This window comes from Zootoca vivipara, chromosome 1 (genome assembly GCF_965207765.1).
Source record: "Zootoca vivipara chromosome 1, rZooViv2.hap1.1, whole genome shotgun sequence".
Taxonomy (NCBI): domain Eukaryota; kingdom Metazoa; phylum Chordata; class Lepidosauria; order Squamata; family Lacertidae; genus Zootoca; species Zootoca vivipara.
The window spans coordinates 86786242-86810384 of record NC_142582.1 but is presented as its reverse complement, the minus strand read 5'-3'; the positions used below and the strand labels follow the sequence as shown (position 1 = coordinate 86810384).

General features: G+C 41.5%; 1 protein-coding gene across 4 annotated transcripts in view; it reads right to left on the bottom strand.

The window, feature by feature from the left end:
- FUT8 (fucosyltransferase 8) overlaps window positions 1-24143 on the bottom strand; it is a 96120-nt gene that overhangs the window by 16089 nt on the left and 55888 nt on the right. The window contains exon 8 of one of the 4 annotated variants that reach the window (XM_088654469.1): window position 23397. The exons of the other annotated variants lie outside the window; for them this stretch is intronic. Coding sequence (XP_088510595.1) covers window position 23397 — 1 coding nt within the window. The remainder of the gene's footprint in view (window positions 1-23396; window positions 23398-24143) is intronic. 4 annotated transcript variants of the gene reach the window in all.

The following is a 24143-nucleotide window of genomic DNA, read 5'->3' as shown; positions in this document are numbered from 1 at the left end:
ATACCAAAAAACATGGTCCAAGTGTCCCACCCGTGACAATGGAATGGCCCTTATGTAAAATGTTGTATATATCTGGCAATGATGGTTAGCAGATTCATTTAGAGCTTGCTGATCAACATGATAATATCAAAGGGTGTCACATGGAAGATGGCACAAGCTTGCTTTCTCCTCTGGAGGGTAGGACCAAAACCAATGGCTTCAAGTTACAAGAAAGGAGATTCCAACTAAACATATGGGGGGGGGATTCTGATGGTAAGAGCTGTTCAACAGCAGAACAAACTCCCTCCTTCATTGGAGGTTTTTAAGCCTAGGTTGGACGACCATCTGTCATGGAAGTTTTAGTTGATATTTCTGCACTGCAAGAACTAGATGACCCTTTGGATCCTTTCCAACTCTACAATTTCATGATTCTATTGTGTGTCAAAGTTTTCTCCCCCTAAAACATACCCCCGCAGCAGTTTTCTTCTCTGCAAGAGTTACTTTGGGTCCACAAAAGAGAAGCAAGTGGGAGGTAAGTGGAGACAAAGCACAGGCAGGGAAAGGTTTTGGCATTTCTCCAGCTCACCCCAATATGTTTTGAACTCCCCCCTCCAACACACACTTTATAGACATTTTGATGGTGGATCCGATTCCGACACATGTATTGTAGTTTGTAGACACAATTTAAAACTGAATATTGCACCTAGATGGTGAAAACAATTGGAAAAGATCCAATGACAATTTCTGCAAAATTATAAGAATGGTCTTCACTAGCTGCTGCTGTAATATCAACAAAATATTGATTAAAGAAAAATATAATCAATTTAGTTGAAAAGCATGTGAAAGCACCTCTATTAGAGATTTGTGAAGAAAGGACTAATTTATAAGTGAGGCAGAATGATGCAGTGTGTGTGTGTGTGTGTGTGTGTGTGTGTGTGTGTGTGTGTGTAGACACACACACACAATTAAATTTAATGAAGAATAATTAGATTTGGAATTCTCACATGAAAAGAAGTATGGAAATAATTACATGAGAGAAGTGATGCTAATAGTAGTGCGCAATAAGAAATTGTAAAGAATGAACTGAACATTCCCTAACAACAAAATAACTGAAATGTTGCAAATTCAATGCATTAACACACTATTTGATTGATAATACACAGTATGCATGTGTGTGCGCGCGCGTGCGCACACAAAAAATCTAATTCTAAAAGATGAGTTATTTCCGTAGATGAAGGTTATTTAACTCTGGTCTCAACAACTGATTTCCAAGGAAGGTTCACTTAAAGTAAAATAAAATGGTACCGTAATTCAAAAATCAAAATGTTACCACTTTCTGAATGTAAGATAAATGTGCTTATTCTGGGGGGGGGGACACCCCATGGATGACGGCTATATCTACACAATTAAGGATTTCTCTTAAGCCTTCTTTTGATGTAATCAAAACGAAAACCTTCTACATTTTGCATACAGTAGGATAACTGCTACATACTCCAATCCTCCACAGTGTTTCTGAATCACTGTAATCACTCCTCAGTCTTCATCTGTCTCTTTGGTCCTTGAGTGCTATTTCGGGACTTAACATCAAGGAAGCCAAATAATACTGATTCAATTTCTCACAGTATGAGAACTTCATGGGTGTGCAAGCGTCTTGAGGACAAAAACACAAGACATACCAGCAGCAGAGGACACTTGACAGTAAGCAAAGCTGGGGACATCATGCCTTATTTTCAGCAACAATATACAGTGGAACCTCGGTTTATGAACACCTCGGTTTATGAATTTTCGGTTTACGAATGCCACGGACCCATCTGGAACGGATTAATTCACTTTCCATTACTTTCAATGGGAAAGTTCGCTTCAGTTTATGAACGCTTCGGTTTATGAACAGACTTCCGGAACCAATTACACCCATGCTTCGGGTTAAGTACGCTTCAGGTTGAGTACTCCGTGGACCCGTCTGGAACGGATTAATCCACTTTCCATTACTTTCAAAGGGAAAGTTCGCTTCAGTTTATGAACGCTTCAGTTTAAGTACTCCGCGGACCGTCTGGAACAGCTTGATCCACTTTCCATTACTTTCAATGGGAAAGTTCGCTTCAGTTTATGAACAGACTTCCGGAACCAATTGTGTTCATAAACCGAGGTACCACTGTAAAGCTAAATTTGGTGTACAAGCAGAGATGTTTGAACATGCCTCAATCCATTCCAACATTCATTCACACTTTGATCTGGTATTTTCCATTCCATGGCAATTGGTTTATTTTGCCAAAGTTTTTCTTCAGTTTTGTCATCCTCTGGTGTAGAAATATACATATTTTTTCATATATATCATAGCACACAGGAAACATGCAACTCTCAGCAGTCAAAATATATTTACAAATCAATTACTTTCCCTGTGTGTTATCTTTCAAAGTTAGTGATTTCCAGAGGGGGTAGGCCTCTTTTGTAGCAAAATCAGTTATTCTTGTGGCTAAGATGCCACAAGAATAATGGATTTTGCTACAAAGGTGGCAAAGTTAATGAACTGGCTAACGACACATCACAAAGTCACCTATGGCTGCAGTTCTATCCAAGTATATTGAGAAGGAAGTACCATTCAGTTCAATGGGGCTTGCTCCCAGGTAAGTGGAGTTACAGTTGCAGTCTCTCTTGCTAGCTTAGCTACATACAAGTTCTATTTATTGCAACATCTTATTTCATAAATTTGTATTTTATACAGAAAGTAGTCATATACAGTGGTACCTTGGTTCTCAAATGCCTTGGTACTCAAACAACTTTGAACCCAAACACTGGAAACCCGGAAGTAAGTGTTCCGGTTTGCGAACTTTTTTTGGAAGCCGAACGTGCTCCATTTTTTAGTGTTACACTTCCGATTTGAGTGTCACGCTTCCGTTTTGAGTGTTACACTGAGGTCTGTCTGTTTTTGCTATTTATTTTGAGTTTTTGTTTTGTTTTTGTGACTATGTGGAACCCAGTTCAGCTATTGATTGATTGATTGATTGATTGATTGTGTGACTGCAGTACATTGTTTATTGCTTTCATTTTATGGATCAATGGTCTTGTTAGATAATAAAATTCATGTTAACTTGCTGTTTTAGGGGTTGTTTTTTAAAGTCAGGAATGGATTAATCCATTTTGCATTACTTTCCATGGGAAAGTGCGCCTTGGTTTAGGAACGCTTTGGTTTTGGAACGGAATTCTGGAACGGATTAAGTCTGAGAACCAAGGTACCACTGTATGGGTATGCAGAAGCATAATGTTCAAGCTAATTCATGATTAGCAGCTTTAAATCCTTTTTAGTGCCAATGCATTCTTGCCATGTGGAAAAAGAACAACAATGAATTATGTGTTCCATTGGTTTGGATGCTATTAAATGAAAAAACAAAACAAATGTTTAAAGGGCAGGTGGGTGGTCAAACTGAGCAGCCAAATCTTGGTGGTTCCACTCACTTTGACAAAGAGGCTTAGACTTTTAACTGAGGAACACAGATAAAGTCTACAGGTAACAAAAAGCGTAACTTATTTCCATATGAAAACAATAATGAACAATGCATTCCACTGGGTTTTAAAATTCACAATAAGAAGCAGATTAAGGCTGCAATCCTAACCGCAAAGAAACAAGTCCAACTGAGTTCTGATTAGACATGGTTAGGATTTCAGCCGTAGTGGATATACGTAGTATCTAGGAATAAACAACTTACATAATTAAATACTTCAGAAAAAAGAAAAACAATGATGCACCCATAGGGACAGTGGCAAATATGCATCAGTGAACATCTAAATGTACATGGCAAATCAATATGTATACACATCATGTGTGCATTTTTTTTAAAAAAAAATATTTATGTTGTAGACAACTAAGGTTAAAAGCACCCATAAGAAGAATCCATACCATGACAGGGGTCAACTGGGGGGGGGGGCAGAAGGAAATCCATTCGAAACACTGTTTTCAACTGATCTGCCCAACATCCTTATAGATGCTGAAGGCCTGAGCTGCTTCATTGTTACTCTATATGGAGAGTAGTACAATCAAAAGTACAATATACTTAACAAGGAGCCCCAAAGAGCTGCATGTGAAACTTCTGCTAGCACCAAAATAATAACTGACTATTGTACTACACAAATGAAACACACTAAATTACCACATCTAAAAAACTGCCAATATAAAAGTACTCATTTAAAGGGGTGATTTACTGCCTGGCAAATATTACTAAGATTTCTTCACTTAGCAGACCCATAAATGATTATCTGAAAAATAGCATACTTCCAGAATCATTTATTCTTGGGCAGATAATGAAAAATGAAAAAGAAAAAACACTGGCCTTTCAGAAATAACACATATTCATTATGCCACATTAACATGAAAAGGAAAATTAAATCTTAAACAGAAGATACTAGAAATAATTTATCATACTTTGTAAATATCGAAATAATTGATTTAATGCAGAGATGGACTCGTCTAATGAGACACATTCCCAATTGGATGTTCTGAAAGAAACAATTTAACTTTAGTATATTTCTCACCATGCCTACTGTTGGAAATAATTAAGATAGAAACTGAAAACTCAAAAAATATTTGCAAATAATTGCTCCACAAATTGGAAGAGAAATATACCAATACAGAAAATGGGTTAAAACAGCTACAACTTTATTGGTTACAACTTACATAGTTTGACATGGCATAGGGCAAGGATCACTGACAGCCAAGCTGCTTACTGACAAAATCACCAATTCACTTGCTGGGAAAAACATAAATGGGTGGAAGGCAAGTCCAGGTCTGCAACAGGGCATACGCCATCACTAAGAATATGGATGTGGTAGGCATGCTAGTCCCTCTGAGACAGCTCTTGAACTGACACCCAATATCCCATAAGGTAGTAACTTAATAATAATAATAATAATAATAATAATAATAATAATAATAATAAACAAACATGGAGTCTAATGCTTGCAAAATTATAGGACAACATAACCAAATAACCAAGAAAGACACTGCTAAATTCTGCAGCACCAAGTTGTGTGAATGCAGAGTGAAATTCCTTCCCAGCCCTATCAACTCCAAGACGAGAGAAAACATGGGAACAACACTGCAAAGGCATGGGCTAGACCTCAATCTATAGCCCAGAAGTAGACCAAAGGGGTAATATTCATTCATTCTGAAATACATTAGATGTACTTGCTTGCTCTAAAAATAAAATAAATAAAACCCTAGCTCCAGTGCAACCCTTTGTCAGTGCAAAATGGCTCAAAGAGATAGTGCTATTGAAAAAAGAAGGGCAGCTAAGTTGCATATATGAACTTACTGACCTTATTCAAACAACTGCAAAATGGTTCTATGTATGTGGGTATGGGATAATGGGAGGGAATAGAGATGTACTGCTTGGCACAAGTGATGCCATGGAGAATGGCAAATAGACAGCTGCAGCAGCCACACACACATTTTTAGAACCAGTGTTCATCTTCCTCCAGGGAGGACAAATCTAGTTTTCCTAAATGCAGACTTAACCAGAAGCTACAGTGGGATAGGAAAGGTGTATGCACACATACACTATGGACAACAAGGAATCCACAATGTTCTCCCACTTTGAAAAGTGTTAAATGTGAAATTCCTCACTTTTTAAAACTTATTTGGACTAGGGGCTAAATAGCATCTGCTATCACAGAAATGAATTCTAGAATAAAGTTATCCAGGTAAATGATCTTGTTTGCCCATCACACTAAACCATGCTTAAGTAAGGCTGGTAAAACTGTGGCCCTCCATATGTTGTGGGACCACAACTTCTATCAACCTCAGCCAACCTAACCATCAGTCAGGGGATGATGGGAGTTGGGAACAAGTGAGATGCCCCTCTTTTCCTCTTATAATTATTCTGGTTTAATTAAACTGCAGTTTGCCATTAAATCCAAATTTGGTTTGAGGTCCTGATTAGTAAACTGACATTAAGCCACAGTCTTTAAACTTCCAAATCAAACTAACCTAACATTACATCTGGGTTGGCAGAGTGCTACAGGAAGCCAGGAAAATTTAGAGCTGCTCAGTGGATGCAATTACAATTTGTGTGCAAAGCACATACCACTTCAGCACATGTCTTTATGTGCACATAAAAGTTTTCTTGCTCAGGGGGCACATTCCATGACATTTAATAGCCTACACACCATGGGAGAGAATCCTCAGAACTTGGAATGTGTGTGGTAGTGGTGGTGGTTGTGTTAAGACATGGCTGATACTGTACTTGACTGGTAAGAAGAGCTTGTTTCCATTTAGAGTGAAGAGGGATCTTCAGAGAGTGGAGAACTCATACTTCCTAAGTGCCTCTTTGGGGTCAAAATGTGGTTGACTCTCATTAATCTAGGTAGATTTCTTTCTTTCTGAAGCTCAAATTCAGCAATTTGTGCTAGGATGATACCAGACACAGACCTTTCATGTAGCTTTCCCCCAATAAGGTCCCTGTTAAGAATGTCATATTGGATATTTCTGGCCTCACCATCCTTATTATGACATTGACAACTTCATGTGACTTGTCAGGAAAGGTGTCTCCATGTTCTAGAATTATCCATCATATTATAAATACTGGTGAATACCCTGTGGAGAGTAGCAGTGGAGTCTGCCCAGAGTATTTAGGAGAAAGAGGAGAAATAAATTTGTTTGGTCAGGGTCTGGAGTTCTTGGAGAGTCAGAACTATGTAATTTGCTTTTCATACTGACAGTCACTTTTCCATCACCTAACAAAGTGCAACTAGACAAATCTTTTTAAAAGGTAAAGGGATCCCTGACCATTAGGTCCAGTCGTGACCGACTCTGGGGTTGTGTGCTCATCTCGCGTTATTGGCCGAGGGAGCCGGTGTACAGCTTCCAGGTCATGTGGCCAGCATGACAAAGCCGCTTCTGGCGAACCAGAGTAGCACACAGAAACGCCATTTACCTTCCCGTAGTAGCGGTACCTATTTATCTACTTGCACTTTGACATGCTTTTGAACTGCTAGGTTGGCAGGAGCTGGGACCGGGCAACGGGAGCTCACCCCGTCGCAGGGATTCGAACTGCCAACTTTCTGATCGGCAAGCCCTAGGCTCTGTGGTTTAACCCACAGTGGCACCAGCATCCCTCAGACAAATCTTTTAGAACTGTCCAATTTCCCCCTCTGCCTGTTTTGGGCCTGGCTGCCTATTAAATAAAGCACAGCTGGAGGCCTTGAGCTAGGAGCCTTCTCTCAGCTCATGCTGCAGTGCAAGGACCTATGAGCTGGTGGCGAAACTATTACAAGAAGTGTGCATGCACACGAAAGCTCATACGAATGACAAACTTAGTTGGTCTCTAAGGTGCTACTGGAAGGAATTTTTTTATTTTGTTTTGACTATGTCAGACCAACACAGGGTTGGGTTCGGGTCTGGCAGTAGCTGAAGCCCCACATAGTCCTGATTAAACATGCATCCAATTGCATTCAGGTAAGCAAACAAACAAAGAAATTTTAGGATGATTTTAAGAAATCCTTTGAGGGTTCAGATAATCAGGTTGGGAGTACACGTTTCTGCAGTGGATATATATATATTTAAAAAGTTACATGCATCCTGAGCAGCAGCTGAAAAATACAATCGAGTCAATTATCCACTCCATTAATATCCATTAATTGTCATGGAACAAGTTTTAGTTTTTCCTTGGAACAATTAGACCACTATTATTGAGCACTAATGGAAAAGTGTTTCATTCCTCTTCAAACTTAATTGTGATTATCACATCTTACTATTGCTGTAAGTTCTCTTTGGAATATTTTAACAAGAACATTAATGCACTTTCTACTGCTAGGAGTATGAAGCTTACATCTTCTTTCTTAATGCTATTCAGTCATGATGTAAACTTTTCCTCATGAATTTTTAGTATATACAAGCCTATTGGAGATTTAATCAAATCGTAACTGTATGCTTACAGGTTCACAGCACAATCCTATATATGTTGACTCAGAAGAAAGCTTCATAATGGTTACTGGGGCTTGCTCCCAGGAAATCTGTGTATAGGATTATGATTTAAAGTGTTCCAATGCCAATTTTCTGATTGATCTTTAAAATAATGGCAGCATTGCTAGTGAGTGCTGCTGTCTATCTGCACAAGATCTTTATACATACCATACTTGATTTGTACTTTATGTAAGACAGTGAGAACTCTTCTACTGCTTCCTCCTGCCACACTGACAAAGGAAGAATTGCAGACACAACCTTCATGCTAAGAATTATCATTGCAGAGCACAGAACTTCAGTCAAATTATGAGATGCTTCCCTCTTGTTAACCTATTCAATTGGAGACTCCTCACCAGCAGCTTTACACTATTAACACTAACACTCAATGCTTGTTCTTCAAAGAACAGATGAAAAGGATAAACTGATGTGAATGATTTAACACGTTCGCAAATAGCTTCAGAGGTGAAGAAGAAAAAGCTTTTGCCTTTTATTTCATGTACACAATAACTAAGACCATGCTGGATCAGACTAAAGATCCATTTAGTCCAGCATCCTGTTCTCACTGTGTTCTATGGGAAGACCAGAAGCAGGGCCCCTGGCCCCTGAAGGGCTGCTGCCTCTTGGATTTGGGTGACTGTTCAGGCTTGTGTGGGTGCTTGTTTCTGGCTGTGACCTTGTTTGTTTCTGGCTGTGACCTTTCACCTAGAAGTGTGAGTTAGGAAGTTCAGGTGATTAGCTGTGGGCGGAGCTAGTCAGAGCTTGGAGTGCAGCGACTGAGGAAGGAGCAGAAGGGCTGCTGCCTCTTGGATTTGGGTGACTGTTCAGGCTTGTGTGGGTGTTTGTTTCTGGCTGTGACCTTGTTTGTTTCTAGCTGTGACCTTTCACCTAGAAGTGTGAGTCAGGAGGGTCAGGTGATTAGCTGTGGGCGGAGCTAGTCAGAGCTTGGAGTGCAGCGACTGAGGAAGGAGCAGAAGGTGAGCTGAGCTTGGGAGACACTCTGTTTGACCCATCTTTTTGATCTAGGACAGCAAGTCTCACACGTTTGTTAGGGGGGACCTAGGCCTCTTCCTCTTTCCCCCTTGACCTCAAGATTTTCAAGATGGAGGTGGAGGGAACAACCGTTGTCACCTGCAATTCCTGTGCAATGTTTGTTTTCTTGCCAAAGGATGTGGGTAGCTACACCTGCAACAATTGCAAGTTGGTTGCCCTACTAGAAAACAAGGTTGCCCTTCTGGAAGAGAAGGTGCAGCAGCTTCAGGGGCATGTATCTACGCTCCAGAGAATTAAAGAGCTGGAGCTTTTCTTGGATGCAGCAGAGCACACTGTCTGCACCAAGGAGGAGACAGGGGATCTCCTTGAGGAGGAGGTCAGTTCCCCAACACAGCAGCCAGATGTATGGAGGAACGTGACTCATAGAAGTAGAAGGCCCAGGGATCGCTCTGAGTGCTTAGAATTACACAACCATTTTGAAGTGCTCATGGAAGACGAGAAACAGACTCCACCTGAGGATCTCTCCCTCATCACAGTTGATGAGGAATATGAAGACGAGCAACCAAGTCAGTCCTCTGGGAATATGCAGGTAACCTTGGAAGGGACAGCACATGGAAGAATCCCAACCAAGCCTATGAAGAGGCGTGTAGTGGTGATTGGGGATTCCCTACTGAGGGGTACAGAAGCAGTAATCTGTGGGCCTGACAAGATGTCTCGAGAGGTGTGCTGTCTACCTGGGGCCAAGATCAAAGATGTAACAGAACGGCTGCAAGGAATCATAAAACCCACCGACAAATACCCCTTCCTTTTGGTGCATGTGGGAACCAATGACACTGCAAGCCATAGCTTACAGATGATCAAAAATGATTATGAGGCTCTGGGCAGGAAGTTGAAGCAATTAGATGCACAAATTGTCATCTCTTCTGTCCTCCCAGTTGAACGACATGGCCCAGGGAGAGAGGGAAAAATAGGGGAAGTGAACAACTGGCTTCGCAAATGGTGCAAACAGGAACGGTTTGGATTCCTAGATCACGGTCTGCAGTTTCTTGAAGATGGACTTCTGGCAAGTGACAGACTGCACCTCACAAAAGTTGGGAGGAATGTTTTTGCCACGAAACTCAAAAACCTCATCAGGAGGGCTTTAAACTGACTTATGTGGGGGAGGGAGACAGTGGTCCTGAAGGTAGGAGTCTATCAAATGCTGAAGATGATCATCCGAATGTCAAGGACCAAATGGAGCAAGCAGCATGCAGACCTAGTGGTGGGACGAAAATATCCTTAAATAAGAGACATGGGGGAATGATCAACGGTCTTCAATGTCTGTATACTAATGCACAGAGCATGGGAAATAAACAAGATGAACTTGAGCTCTTGGTACAGCAAACTAAATATGACATAATAGGCATCACTGAAACCTGGTGGGATGAGTCTCATGACTGGAATGTAGTAATAGAGGGATACAATCTATTTAAGAGAAATAGACCAAACAGGAAAGGAGGAGGAGTAGCTTTATATGTTAGGGATATGTATACCTGTGAAGAGATCCAGGATTTAAAACTTCAAAGCCAAATTGAGAGTATCTGGGTCAAAATTAAGGGAGAGAAAAACAACAGTGATCTCATTGTGGGAGTTTACTATAGATCCCCAAGCCAAACTGAGGACACAGATGATGCCTTCCTGGAACAGATGGCCAAGCATTCCAAAGGAAGTGAGATAGTAGTAATGGGGGATTTCAACTATCCTGATATTTGTTGGATGTCAAACTCAGCCAAGAGCATAAGGTCGAACAGATTCCTCACTGGCCTTGCAGACAACTTCATTGTCCAGAAAGTGGGAGAAGCAACAAGAGGATCAGCCATTTTAGATCTGGTCCTAACCAATAGTGATGACTTGGTTAGTGGGGTAGAAGTGGCAGGATCATTAGGTGGGAGTGACCATGCTCTTCTGGAGTTTATTATCCAGCGGAAAGGAGCAACCAAGCATACTAAGGTCCAAATTCTAGACTTTAAGAAAGCCGACTTCAGAAAACTTAGGGAAACGCTGGGTGAAATCCCATGGACAGTAATACTAAAAGGGAAGGGAGTTCATGATGGTTGGGAGTTTGTTAAAAGGGAGATATTAAAAGCACAACTTCAGGCAATACCAATGAGACGGAAACATGGAAGGTGCCTAAAGAAGCCAGGCTGGCTATCTAAAGAACTTTTGACTGAGTTAAGATTTAAAAGGGATATGTACAAAAAATGGAAAAGGGGGGAAATCTCCAGAGAGGAATTCAAACATATAGCCAGCACGTGTAGAGACAAAGTCAGAAAAGCTAAAGCACAGAATGAACTCAGGCTCGCCAGAGAGGTTAAAAGCAACAAAAAGGGCTTTTATGGGTATGTCCGTAGCAAGAGGAAAAACAAGGAAACAGTGGGGTCACTCAGAGGAGAAGATGGTGAAATGCAAACAGGGGACAGAGAAAGGGCAGAACTCCTCAATGCCTTCTTTGCCTCAGTCTTCTCCAAGAAAGAAAAAAACGCCTGACCTGAAGAATATGGAGCAGATGATTCAGCAGGGGAAACACAGCCCAGAATAAGTAAGGAGGTAGTACAAGAATACTTGGTTAGTTTAGATGTATTCAAGTCTCCAGGGCCAGATGAACTACATCCAAGAGTATTAAAAGAACTGGCAGAGGTGATTTCAGAACCACTGGCAATAATCTTTGAAAATTCCTGGAGAACAGGCGAAGTTCCAGCAGACTGGAGGAGGGCAAATGTTGTCCCTATATTCAAAAAGGGGAAAAGAGAGGACCCAAACAATTACCGCCCAGTCAGCCTGACATCAATACCAGGAAAGATTCTAGAGCAGATCATTAAGCAAACAGTCTGTGAGCACCTAGAAAGAAACTCTGTGATCACTAAAAGTCAGCATGGGTTCCTGAAAAATAAGTCATGTCAGACTAATCTGATCTCATTTTTTGACAGAATTACAAGCCTGGTAGATGAAGGGAACGCTGTGGATGTAGCCTATCTTGATTTCAGCAAGGCCTTTGACAAGGTGCCCCATGATATTCTTGTAAAGAAGCTGGTAAAATGTGGGCTAGACAATGCTACCATTCAGTGGATTTGTAGCTGGCTTACTGACCGAACCCAAAGGGTGCTCATCAATGGCTCCTCCTCATCCTGGAGAGTAGTGACTAGTGGGGTGCCACAGGGTTCTGTCTTGGGCCCAGTCTTGTTCAACATCTTTATCAATGACTTGGATGATGGGCTTGAGGGAATCCTGAGCAAGTTTGCAGATGACACCAAATTGGGAGGGGTGGCTAACACCCCAGAGGACAGGATCACACTTCAGAATGACCTTAACAGATTAGACAGCTGGGCCAAAGCAAACAAGATGAATTTTAACAAGGAGAAATGTAAAGTACTACACTTGGGCAAAAAAAATGAAAGGCACAAATACAGGATGGGAGACACCTGGCTTGAGAGCAGTATATGTGAAAAGGATCTAAGGGGTTTTGGTTGACCACAAACTTGACATGAGTCAGCAGTGTGATGCAGCAGCTAAAAAAGCCAATGCAATTCTGGGCTGCATCAATAGGAGTATAGCATCTAGATCAAGGGAAGTAATAGTACCACTGTATTCTGCTCTGGTCAGACCTCACCTGGAGTATTGTGTCCAGTTCTGGGCACCACAGTTCAAGAAGGATACTGATAAGCTGGAACGTGTCCAGAAGAGGGCAACCAAAATGGTCAAAGGCCTGGAAACGATGCCTTATGAGGAACGGCTTAGGGAGCTGGGTATGTTTAGCCTGGAGAAGAGAAGGTTAAGGGGTGATATGATAACCATGTTCAAATATATAAAAGGATGTCATATAAAGGAGGGAGAAAGGTTGTTTTCTGCTGCTCCAGAGAAGCGGACACGGAGCAACGGATTCAAACTACAAGAAAGAAAATTCCACCTAAACATTAGGAAGAACTTCCTGACAGTAAGAGCTGTTCGGCAGTGGAATTTGCTGCCAAGGAGTGTGGTGGAGTCTCCTTCTTTGGAGGTCTTTAAGCAGAGGCTTGACAGCCATCTGTCAGGAATGCTTTGATGGTGTTTCCTGCTTGGCAGGGGGTTGGACTGGATGGCCCTTGTGGTCTCTTCCAACTCTATGATTCTATGCTTCCTATCACCATGATTCACATAATGAAAAGCTGGGGGGGGGGGAGAAAATCTCTCCTACACAACACATTTTTCAAAGTCTTTGATGGCAATACTGGTGAGAAAATAAATGAAAAAAATCCCACACAGAAAGTTTGAATAAAGTCTTTTAGGGTTTTTATTTTCTCACTTATATGTAAGCTTTATTCTGCCATCATTTCTAATGAGCAAACTGTAGTTCATAAGCATCATAGGAGGTGGTCAAGTAAAATAATTTAAATGCCTCTTACGAAGAAGTTAACTTCACTTGTGTGAAGGAAAGCTTTACCTCAGTAACCTCAGAACTCAGCTTATACACCTAGAGCAGGGGTGTCAAACTCAAATTCATCGGGGGCCGCATCAGCAGTTTGGTCACCCTCAAAGGGCCGGTTGCATCTGTAGGACTATGTGTCCACTCTTTATTATCATAAATTATTGTCACTGCATTCAATTATTACTGTTTTTTGTAATAATGTAAGTAATAACTAGCTCTGAAAGCAGAAACGTAGTCAGAATAATGGCAAGTAGATATTCAAATGTACAATTATTGTACAATTTATTGAAAAATGATTTTTGGTAACAGACAGTATTTTTTTAAAACATACAAATATTGCCAAACGCTTGGAGCTGCTGTTCAGGAAGATGGATTTACAAGGGTCCCCCATCATCCCCCTGCGCCTCACAGGGTTCTCTGGGGAGAGGGGCTTGGGTGTGGGGCTGAGTGAGGAAGCCTTCAGCCCTTCCTCATTCCTGCTGGTTGGGGGGGGGGGGGCAGAAGGGGGCTGGGTGGGGCTCCTGCTCTGGCGCTTCATGGAGCAGAGGGCAAATGTAAGAATTCTCTGCACTGCAAGCCTATGTATCTTTAATACCCAATGGAGCATAGGTTTGTATAAATGGGTGTGGAAGTGCAGCCTTGGGTTGAGCCTCATAAGTCATACGATATGCAAACATTAATGTGAACACAAGGGACCATGGATCCAGTAATCAGCAAAGCACGCAGGTATCTAGGACAAGTAAAAATGTTTTATATTCAACAAATTCTCAAACCGCTCTACTTTAGAATATTCTGTTGCAGCTAGCTGCAGCCTGCAAGTTAGTCTATTGGTCGATCCCTGCGAGGCTCTGCCCTTCTGGCCCCGCCCCCTCTCCCTGTGCAGAAGTGAAGTCGGAGTTTAACCCTTTCCATAACGTTAGTGGCTGCTTCTGTTCGTTCCTCAGAAAACGGACCATATATCTCCCTAAAAAAAGCTCAACAACTCAAGCAGTCTCTCTGGAGTCGGCCACCCCTGATCTATATAAACTATCCAGGGAGGAATGGAGGGCTGCCTCCTTCCTGCCACCCCTCCCCTGCCAGATAATATGCCATTCTTCTCCGCTCCTTTGCTAGCTGCCCACCCCTTCCCCCTCCCCTTTTTCGCCAATCAATCCTTCTCCATTTGGGAAATTTACAGGAAACCCAAATTCGCTGTCCTTGTTGGGTGAAGCAGATTTTGAAAAGCATAACACCCACACCCACACCCACACCCACACCCACACCCACACACACAAGAGTGACACCCTGTGTGTGATTAAATGTCTTGAAATCTGCTTCTGATTTCCTCGGGAATCAGGAGGAGTTGATTTTTTCCTTCTCTTCCCCCCCCCCCCAACTTGGATTGAAACCTTTTTTTAAAAACTCCCACTTAAAGGCAGCCCGACCTCAGTTTCTCCACTGTTGCATTTCTCCCACCCCTCTCCCTTCCCACACCCCTCGCTGCTCTTTTGATCCCTCCCAGTGAAGCAACCCTTCATTGGGTAGTTCAGAGCGAGCGAGCGAGCGAGCGAGCGAGCGAGAGGGAGAAGCAGCAGCAGCAGCCAGCCCTGCCTCTGCCGCTCATTCCGGCGCCCCTGGAAGCCGCGGCTGCGGCTGCGGCTGCAGCGCGCTTGTCTCCTCTAGCCAGAAAGGGAGAGGGACTTTGGAGGACTTGCGGAGCTTCCGGACGAATGGCGACAAAGGACAGCTTCGTCGGAGGAGACGACGTGGCAGCGGAGCATGTTGCCATCGCCGCCACCGCCCCGCCCCACATTCAACCACCGCGCCGAAAGCGAGCGCGAAGTTGCGAGAGGTGGGGTTGGGGAAGGGAGCGGCGGCGGGCCATCTCGCGAGAGTAAGAGGCGAGAACGGTTTCCCGAAAGGAGCCCCTGGGAGCTGTAGTCTCCAAGCAGAGCGCTCCCCGCGCGCCTCCAGATAGCGGCCTGTTTGTCGGTGCGGCGCTTCAGCAGCAAGGTCCCGCTGCTGGGTCCTGCTGGCTGGGGCGCTCGGCGGGCCACATGAGGAGGTCTGGCGGGCCGCATTTGGCCCGCGGGCCTTGGGTTTGACACCTGTGACCTAGAGCTTAAAGTAAACAGGTACATAGTGGTCATATGGTAGACTCTATGTACTGGGACATTCAAAAAGCACTCACCAAGTGGTCCTAGCGGTAATGCTATAATAGACTGGATTGTCTTATGGACTGGTAACTGATCAGCAGTTAGCTAAAATATAGAGAGAACAGGTTTATGAATACTTTTTGGTTATCAATGGAAGAAAACAATGGAGTCTACTAAGGTTTTGTTTTAGGACTAGCATTATTCCAGTCCACACTTAGTCGATGTGTCATGCTTAGAAAAAAACTTTAGCTGCTGCTAGTTTTAATTAATGGTTTTGAAAGTTATGTGTGTGTGTGTGTGTGTGTGTGTGTGTGTAGGTTGGTTATGGTGTCTGTGTGTTTAAGATATTTTTGCCACCTTCCTTATAAGAGCAATGTGCCCTGAAATGCTGATTAGAAATTCATTTAATACATACATTTAACCTGTACCGTATATAAATAAACTAGTCTGGGTGAGCAGCATGTATGAAGACAACACCAAATTATTCAGGATGGCAAAAAGTCAAGTAAACTGAATCGCTCCAAGATACTCTCTCCAAATTAAGTGAAATGGCAACAAAGTGGCAAGCTAGATTTCAGGTAAGTGACACATAATGGAGTAGAAAATTCCAGTCAACAGAATCTCACACACAAGCCATGAAGGCACATGCGCACGCGCACGCGCACACACACACACACACACACACACACACACACACACACTCAGCATTTCCATTCTTCTACATGGCATTGTTGGAGGAAAAATCAGTCAAAAAGTCAACAGCTGTTTCCTTTAAAGCAGGCTTCCTCAACCTCGGCCCTCCAGATGTTTTGGGACTACAATTCCAATCATCCCTGACCCACTGGTCCTGCTAGCTAGGAATCATGGGAGTTGTAGGCCAAAAACATCTGGAGTGCCGAGGTTGAGGAAGCCTGCTCTAAAGGATCAATGACACTAATATCTATCCCCCCCCCCCCGTTTTTTACATTTTGATTTGATCATCCACAGTACTTATAGTAGTGCCACCAGTAACAGGAATACTGGTGTTATGTATGTCATTAGTGTTCAGTATCAGGTTTGGGTGAATCTTGTGATGTGATTATTATTAATCGGAATTGGTATGTTTTACAACTGTGCAAATCAGGGCCGTTTGAGCAAACTTCAGTTCACTGGCAGCTAGCACTACTGGGTTGACCCAGGTTCTCTGGGAATTTAGTGTTCTAATGTAGTAATTGCTAATATACAGTCCCTTATCTCTAGAGTCTGGTACCAAAAACTCAACAACATCCCCTTGCATTCCAAAATCACTAGAGAAACATCTTGCAGCTGAGCCTGTCATGGGGTTCATCTTCTGACTAGTTCTGGAAATTTCAATAAAACTCTGGGATTAGTTGAGGGCAGGTTGTGCTGTCTCTGTGCGAACTGGTATAAAATATATCTACCTCATAGATTTCTTGCCCCCTGCCAGCCATTAGCCCTCCTGCTGCTGTGAAGTTATTGCTTCAGTTATTTCTGCTGGCTATTTCTCCTTGCCTGATTCCCTGGAGCTGTGTTCAAGGCCCAGTTTCGTCAAGCCACTTCTCACTGGGGGGCCTGGAAAGTAAGTATTCTGGCCTAAGCTACGGTATTTATTATTTTCTTGGTGTGTGCCTGTATTGAGATTCAAATGTTCCTAAAATTCTAATATGGCTTATCTTCAAATTTTTATCGTTGCATTGAGTTACAGGATCTTGTATTGCTGCTATAGACTTTTGGGTGAGTTATTGCAAAATTGGACTTCATGATTTACAGAAGGTACCTTTTCAGGGTTCCCACCCACCCATCCTTTTGTAGTTGGAGATTTTAGGAGAGAAATTGCTGTGGTGCCTCTCCTCCCCTGTGAGTTCCTTGAAGCTAGTTTCCCAAAGTTTGGCTCCTGGCGGTTCATTAATCTCAGCATGTGAAGGCAGTCTATGTTTAGATGGTGTGTCTTTTTTAAATTGGGAACCCCCGTGACACTCAATTCCTATCTTTTTATGCAATCCTTTAGAACACTGGTGTACTTCCATTATGCTTCTTCTTTTTTAAAAAACAAAGCAAAACCCCAAACAAAACTATTTTTATTGGAATTTTTCAATATTCTAACATTTTATTGAAGAATTCCTGTTAGAACATATAACAGCCACAAGTAACCATGAAAGAACTATCAGGTCATACATCGCTTGTTCTTTATCATTAATTTGTTTTTGGTTTTTTTAATGTACATAAATAGTGCTCAAGTTCATCTTTTTAACCAAATCAAATTCAATCTTATGTGTAAATAATTTCACCTCCTGTGACACAGACATAAGTTTTGTTCATTTTTGCTAAAAGGCAGCCAGTTTGTCCATTGGAAAAATTACATTGTCCCAGTGGTTTACAAATGATCAACAACCCCAACTTCCATAGCTTTTAAATTATAGCAATAAAACCGAGATTATCTTAATTGTAAATGGACTGTAAATGAAACCTGCCTTTGACATTATGATTGTTTTACAAGCCAGTCATAGTCTCAAAAGCAGGTTTCATTTACTGTCCACTTGCCATTTAAATCAGGGGTTGGCAAGGTTTACCTCGCCTGGGCTACTTCACTCCAGCGGAGATCCCTCTGAGGGCCGGATTGCGCGTAAGCGTGCCCGCGATTTCTGGCGTCTGCACAGAAGCAATTTCTGGCGTCCGGGTCATGCAGATGCAATTTCCAGCACCGCAGAAGCGAGTCCCCGCACTGTGCTGGTTTATCGCAGCGCGCGAGGACTCGCCGAGTGGGCAGCTCGGTTCGGGGGTGGCTCGTGGGCCGGTTAAATGACCCCCGTGAGCTGCTTGTGGCCCATGGGCCTTAGGTTGCCTACCCCTGATTTAAATAATCTCAGTTTTGTTAATCCAATTCTCAAAGTACAGTACATTACTATTTGAATTGGAAGGCATGGTATATTCTCTAGACTGTTCTTGAAAACACCAGCACACAAAATCAAGAAAACGCTCTACTACTAAGACATATAACATATTATTTCTACTGGAATATAATATAATTGCTTTTGAAATGCACTAAATTCTTTGCTTCATTATTCCTGCCTAGTAGACTGTTCTAAACATTTATTGTTTTTTCCAGCAAAAATGCATTTGTTCCAAGCATTCATCCATAATATTCAATTCTTATATTACCGGCCCTATCCTTTCAAAGGAATGGCTTTGACTTAATATTGCAGATTAAGAATGGATTCTTGTCACATCCTTAAATATCGGTTGAGAGCACCACTATTGTAGAACAGAAATATCTAAATTCTATCTTCCTGTGGCTTCGCCTGAAGATAGGCAATAGTTTCTCAAAAGGTCAAAGGTGATGTGGTATAAAACAAGCATTATTTCTGGTGGCATGCACATTCATACCACAATAGTCTGTAGTAAAACCATTTATTTTAGATGCTTCAGAAAATTACAAACCTGCTGCAAGAAGCAACGGGGCAAAATAAAAGAGTTGGGGCAAAATATATATAAAACAGTTGGGGCAAAATATACTATATGAAAAGAAGTGCCCATGAAGTACCCTTCAGTCTTCAAAACACTCTATTGTCTGCTTCCAGTACTGGAAATCAGGTTATGTCAAATTACAGGTAGTTGTTGGACAATCTGATTGTTTATAAGTATTGTTATGGGAGGTACCCAAGACAGCTAATAGTAGTGATGTTTTGTACCTATGTTGCAATGTATTACTTAATTTTATGATGAGAGATAAAGGGAAAAAATATTCCAAGTTATCAGTCACTGCTGCACATGCACTCTCCTCTCATTTACAAGAACAACTGCCGCAATGAGCAAAACCAAAAGTTAACTTCAATCTACAAAGAAAGCATAGGGGCTCCAGAACCAACACTGCAAGATCCCCCTTTTCTATTGCTATTAGAATGTCAAAAGAAAATAATCCAAAGTGTACCACTGTATCAATACACATAAGGGGAAGATCCATGGACTATTTTGACAGATGAGTCAATCACCTGATGCCATTCATATTATGTCAGGTGCTTCAAAGTTCAAACTGCAGCTTGAACTCAAGCCAGGAATACAAAGAAAGAATTACATTTTACTGTCAAAAATAGGCAGCATTTCTGTTATATCTAATTTTAGCACTATGGGACCACAGAGCTAAGATCTGAAAAAGTCTGTGTCTGCTGTCTTTTAAAGAGGAGACAGAGCCTTCTCTCCAATTTTAGAATTAATCACATAGCATTAAGATCAGAGATAATCAAATATTTACCCCTGATCATAATGCTTAGATCGGCAATAACAGATCTGATATAATGTCAGGTGACAACTGTGGGCTGTAAGATATGGATTGTCCAAAATGACCTAGCAGGACACATTCAGAGGCTTGGTGGGCCCAATTAGGCTTGTTGGCTATATTCCCTACATGAAACACTTCGAGAGCTTGATATTCATGAAGTGTTTCCTCTAATTATCCTCAATGTGAAGAGTACTTGACATCTAGTTTCGGATACAGGTAAGCCTATCTGACATTTCATGTCCAAAAAGTTCAGTCCAACACATAATGACATCAGTGAAAAGATCAGAGATAAAGCCGTAAGTAATTTTGGTTTGTTTCTAGCATACAGGTTGGGAAAATTGGAGGGTTGTGTGTGATCACAACATGTATTACTTCGCATTGTAGGTTAACAGGCATTCCACATTAGAATAAGACCTTTATTTCTGTGAGAAGAGCTTGGAAGGTCAACACTCTGAAATTAGCTTTTAAATTAGCTTCTCAAATCACCTAGATCATGTGACTTCATATATCTTGTACATCACTATTCAAAATTAGCTGACACAATAGACAACTGGAACCTTTACCCCATTTACTTGAATGGGTAAGTTCAAAATACCTGAACTTTCTTGCTGCATTTCATCATAAACTTTTACAGCATATTTTTTTAATTAAGATGTGCCATGCCCATCTGGACCCCACCACAGTTAGGTGTGAAGATGCATTAATTTGTATAGGAGTATTCTTATTTTTTTTTTTTCGTTTTCTGCTCCATGGGGCTGATAACATCTGTTCCTCCTTCATGTCTCATTCTATTAGCAGACAGTCAAGATTTTACTCTATACATTCCCTTTTATTTACAATATTTTAAACACTATTTATAAAAAGATTCCAGTGTGATATGAATAAAACTCATTTGCACAACCCAAGCAAAATTTAAAACCAGCAAATGTAACACAAAAGGAAAATCTGAAATCTGAAAAACTAAAGCAGAGGAGGGCCAAATTCCCAAAATCTCTGAATTGAGCTAATATCCAGTAATGTATTGGAATTCAGATGCAGAGGAACAGAGTGTTGGAACAGTCTGCTGGAAGTTAAGCTACAAGTATAAGGAGGGTTCAGCACCTCCATCCATACAATCATTTTACTCTAGCAATCAGATTCTAACCTACTAGTTTGTTTATTTCAAATAATTTACAATATATCCTGTTCTTCGTGCCCAAGGATATCAATGCAGCATGCAATAAAAATTGAAAAACAAAGTACCACCAAACTCACAGCACACTACAATAGCTTAGAGACCTTAAAGACTTATAAGACGTTTAACTGGCCTCCTAAACATAGGCAGTGAAAAAGCCATATATCACTAGAGCTGGCCTGGATTACATAAACTGTCTGCTAGGATCAGAATTTAGATAGTAAAATGGCATGTTAGTGGCTCCAAGTTGTACAAAGAACCAACTTGCCAACTGTTTAAGAAGGCACTTCTGAACCAGTTGCAACATTCCACTCTGTGTAGTGCAGAGGAAGTGGGAGAAAACCTGCCAATTATAGCTAATCGGTGGTGGTGGTGGTGATACTCAGTTACTCAGAAACCAACTAGTCCTACAGTTTGACCCAAAAGAAGTGATGAAAATCCAAAGAGGACTGTGCATGTTTACATAACTTAGCTGACTCTGCCCCAACCTGGTTTTTGGCATGGTTTGTGTTGGTATGCTGATGCAGAGGAGGTCCTGCCTCCATCCAGGCTGGTCAACCCTCTGTCCACACCTGAACCCCACCGGGATTGGCAGGTGAAATGCTTTACTTTAGAAATGTTGATGGACTCCCATATAAATATACTTGTCTTTCTGGCTGTTTTATCACTTAAAGTTGATCAACAGACTCATCTAACCATAACTGTTGTCTTTTCAACTCTCTAGAAATACCCAGCTTGAACTTCATAGGAAAAATCCCAAGATTCTTTGCCAGAAGAATACAAAGTGGGGTGGGGGTGCTACCTCATTAAATGCTGAAGGATTACTGTCAAATACCCTATTAGAATTCATGCTATTTCCCTTAATACTAGAACTGATTTAATTAGCCTCTGAAATACACACAAATGGCTAGTGTACATAAATAGAAAAGACATCAACAATGGCACTTAAAGGTAAAAATCCTCTTAATACACAGATAAACCGCTTAATTATTTTCACACTAGGTAACTATATAAATTGTTTCATCCATTCCAGGCTTTGAACATATTTAAATAATTACTAATCAAAATTAATTAAAAATTTCCAACAGGGACAGTTCAGTTCATTAGTATGAAGATAAATGCACTACACTCTGCTTGATAGGAACAAACAATTTAGTAACTGCTATTTAATGTCATTGACTGCAAGTTGTCACAATGAAAGAGCACTGCATAAGGAATATAAATACTAAAACGTATTTTAAAGGAGTTCTGAATTTTTTCCCTTTGCATACTTATTAGAAGGACCACTTACCATATCATCAATGGCAGTGATTGAAGCCTGGCACAGACTCAGGGGAGCCGGGTGTCCTTACCCATGCAGCCGCCAGCACCATTAACAATCTCGGCCAGTTGCAGGGTGCTCTGGGACGTTCCACCAAAACTTAAATTCAAATTGGCCAATTGTGGTCGGGGGAATGGGTTTGGAGGAAGACCTGGGGGAGCCTGTCTTCACTCTGGTCCACCTCCACACCTTACATTCCTGCTGTACTGTGAGTGGGCAATGCACTCTGCAACGGACCATGGGGAAAGTTTTGTCCGGAGGCCCAGACATTGACTAACAGGCCATAAAACTTCCCAAATGGCAGCCTAGCAGGTCTTCCCCATTTGATCTGCATCATGGGGGGATCCTTTAACCCAGGATCGACCATAACGGGCAATTAGCAAGCAATCAGGCTAGGCTGATTCAGAATACATATCAAGTGCCTATTGCCAAAGGCCTTCTTGCATCTTGTAATCAATAAGGTTGTGACCATTTTAATCCCAAACTGTTGTCCTGTCATTATTGGTAATTGTACTCTGTTGGCCCCCAGTGAAGCCAGGCTCGCTGCCTCTGAACTCACAATGCACTTGTCTACATAGAAAGAGCAAAAGGAAAACTAATGGAATGTGCATTGGCATAGATCATTATAGCTATTTATTGTGTGCACAAGTTAAGTTGAAAAGTTTTATTACTTCAAAGAAACAGGAAGAAAGAAGTTAATATATTTAAATACATTCAGAGAGCAGCAAAACGCAATCCCACCCACCCCCACATTTTGAGGTTTTCCTTGAAGAATAGATTTTGAGCAACAAGAGCTGATGGGAGGAAAATATCTCCCACTGGAGAAGAAAAACACACTTTAAAAATGCCCCCTGCACTGCCAGGCACATTGTAGAATAAGAGATTGGGGGTGACCCTAACCTTACACCTAAACTCAATCACATCAACACCTGTCTATAAACTCCAGACAGGAAGCTTGAAATGACAGTGCAAACAGCACAAGACTATCTCTTTCTGGATTCATGTTGGGTATACTTGAAGCTCTGGTGATGGAAGCTTTGGCATTTCCCACAAAAGTCTTGCCTCAGAACACAGAGGAACTTGAGCATACTGAAAACACTTCTCATACTATAACGTTTCAAGCTACCCTGCTTCAGAACTCCAAACACAAGTACTCAACATAACTGGGGCATCTTCCTGTCACCATTAAGTCATAGAATAGAAACATAGAATCATAGAGTTGGAAGAGACCACAAGGGCCATCCAGTCCAACCCCCTGCCAAACAGGAAACACCATCAAAGCTAGACTTTCTTAGTTGTGCAAAGTAAGATCTTCAACTATGAGTCCTTATAAGGTTAGGTTACTGCAAGGCGATTTTTGGTGCAAAAAATAAAACGATGCTCAGGTTGCATCACAGGGATTGAAGAATACAAAACTGAACTAACTGGTAGCTTTTCAGAGGGACAACACCTAAGCTTTTCTGTCCCTGATGTTTTTGGTGCCTTTTTGTACCAAAACAAGTTAAGTCCTTTTTAACAATTCCCACATTCCATCTTAAGAGTGTTACAAACCATGCCATATAATTTAATCACCTGTATGGTTAGGGGAGCAGTCTAGTAAAGAACTGCTTTCTAATTGTGTTCTTGTTTGAATTGTGCAGCAGTTCATTCAGCCCAAAATAAGAGTAAATCCTGGAACTTCAATCAATAGATGAATGGATAATGAACGGATTCACTATAATTGCACAGGTGAAGCAAACCTGCGTATACCACTGGCTGCCCTCAGTGAAAGATTACTTGTTCTCATGGGACTGAGAGGCCAAGAACTTCATAAGTATGCTAATGGATAATTTTACATGTGATCATTTGTCAGCTGCCAACACAAGCTCAAGCC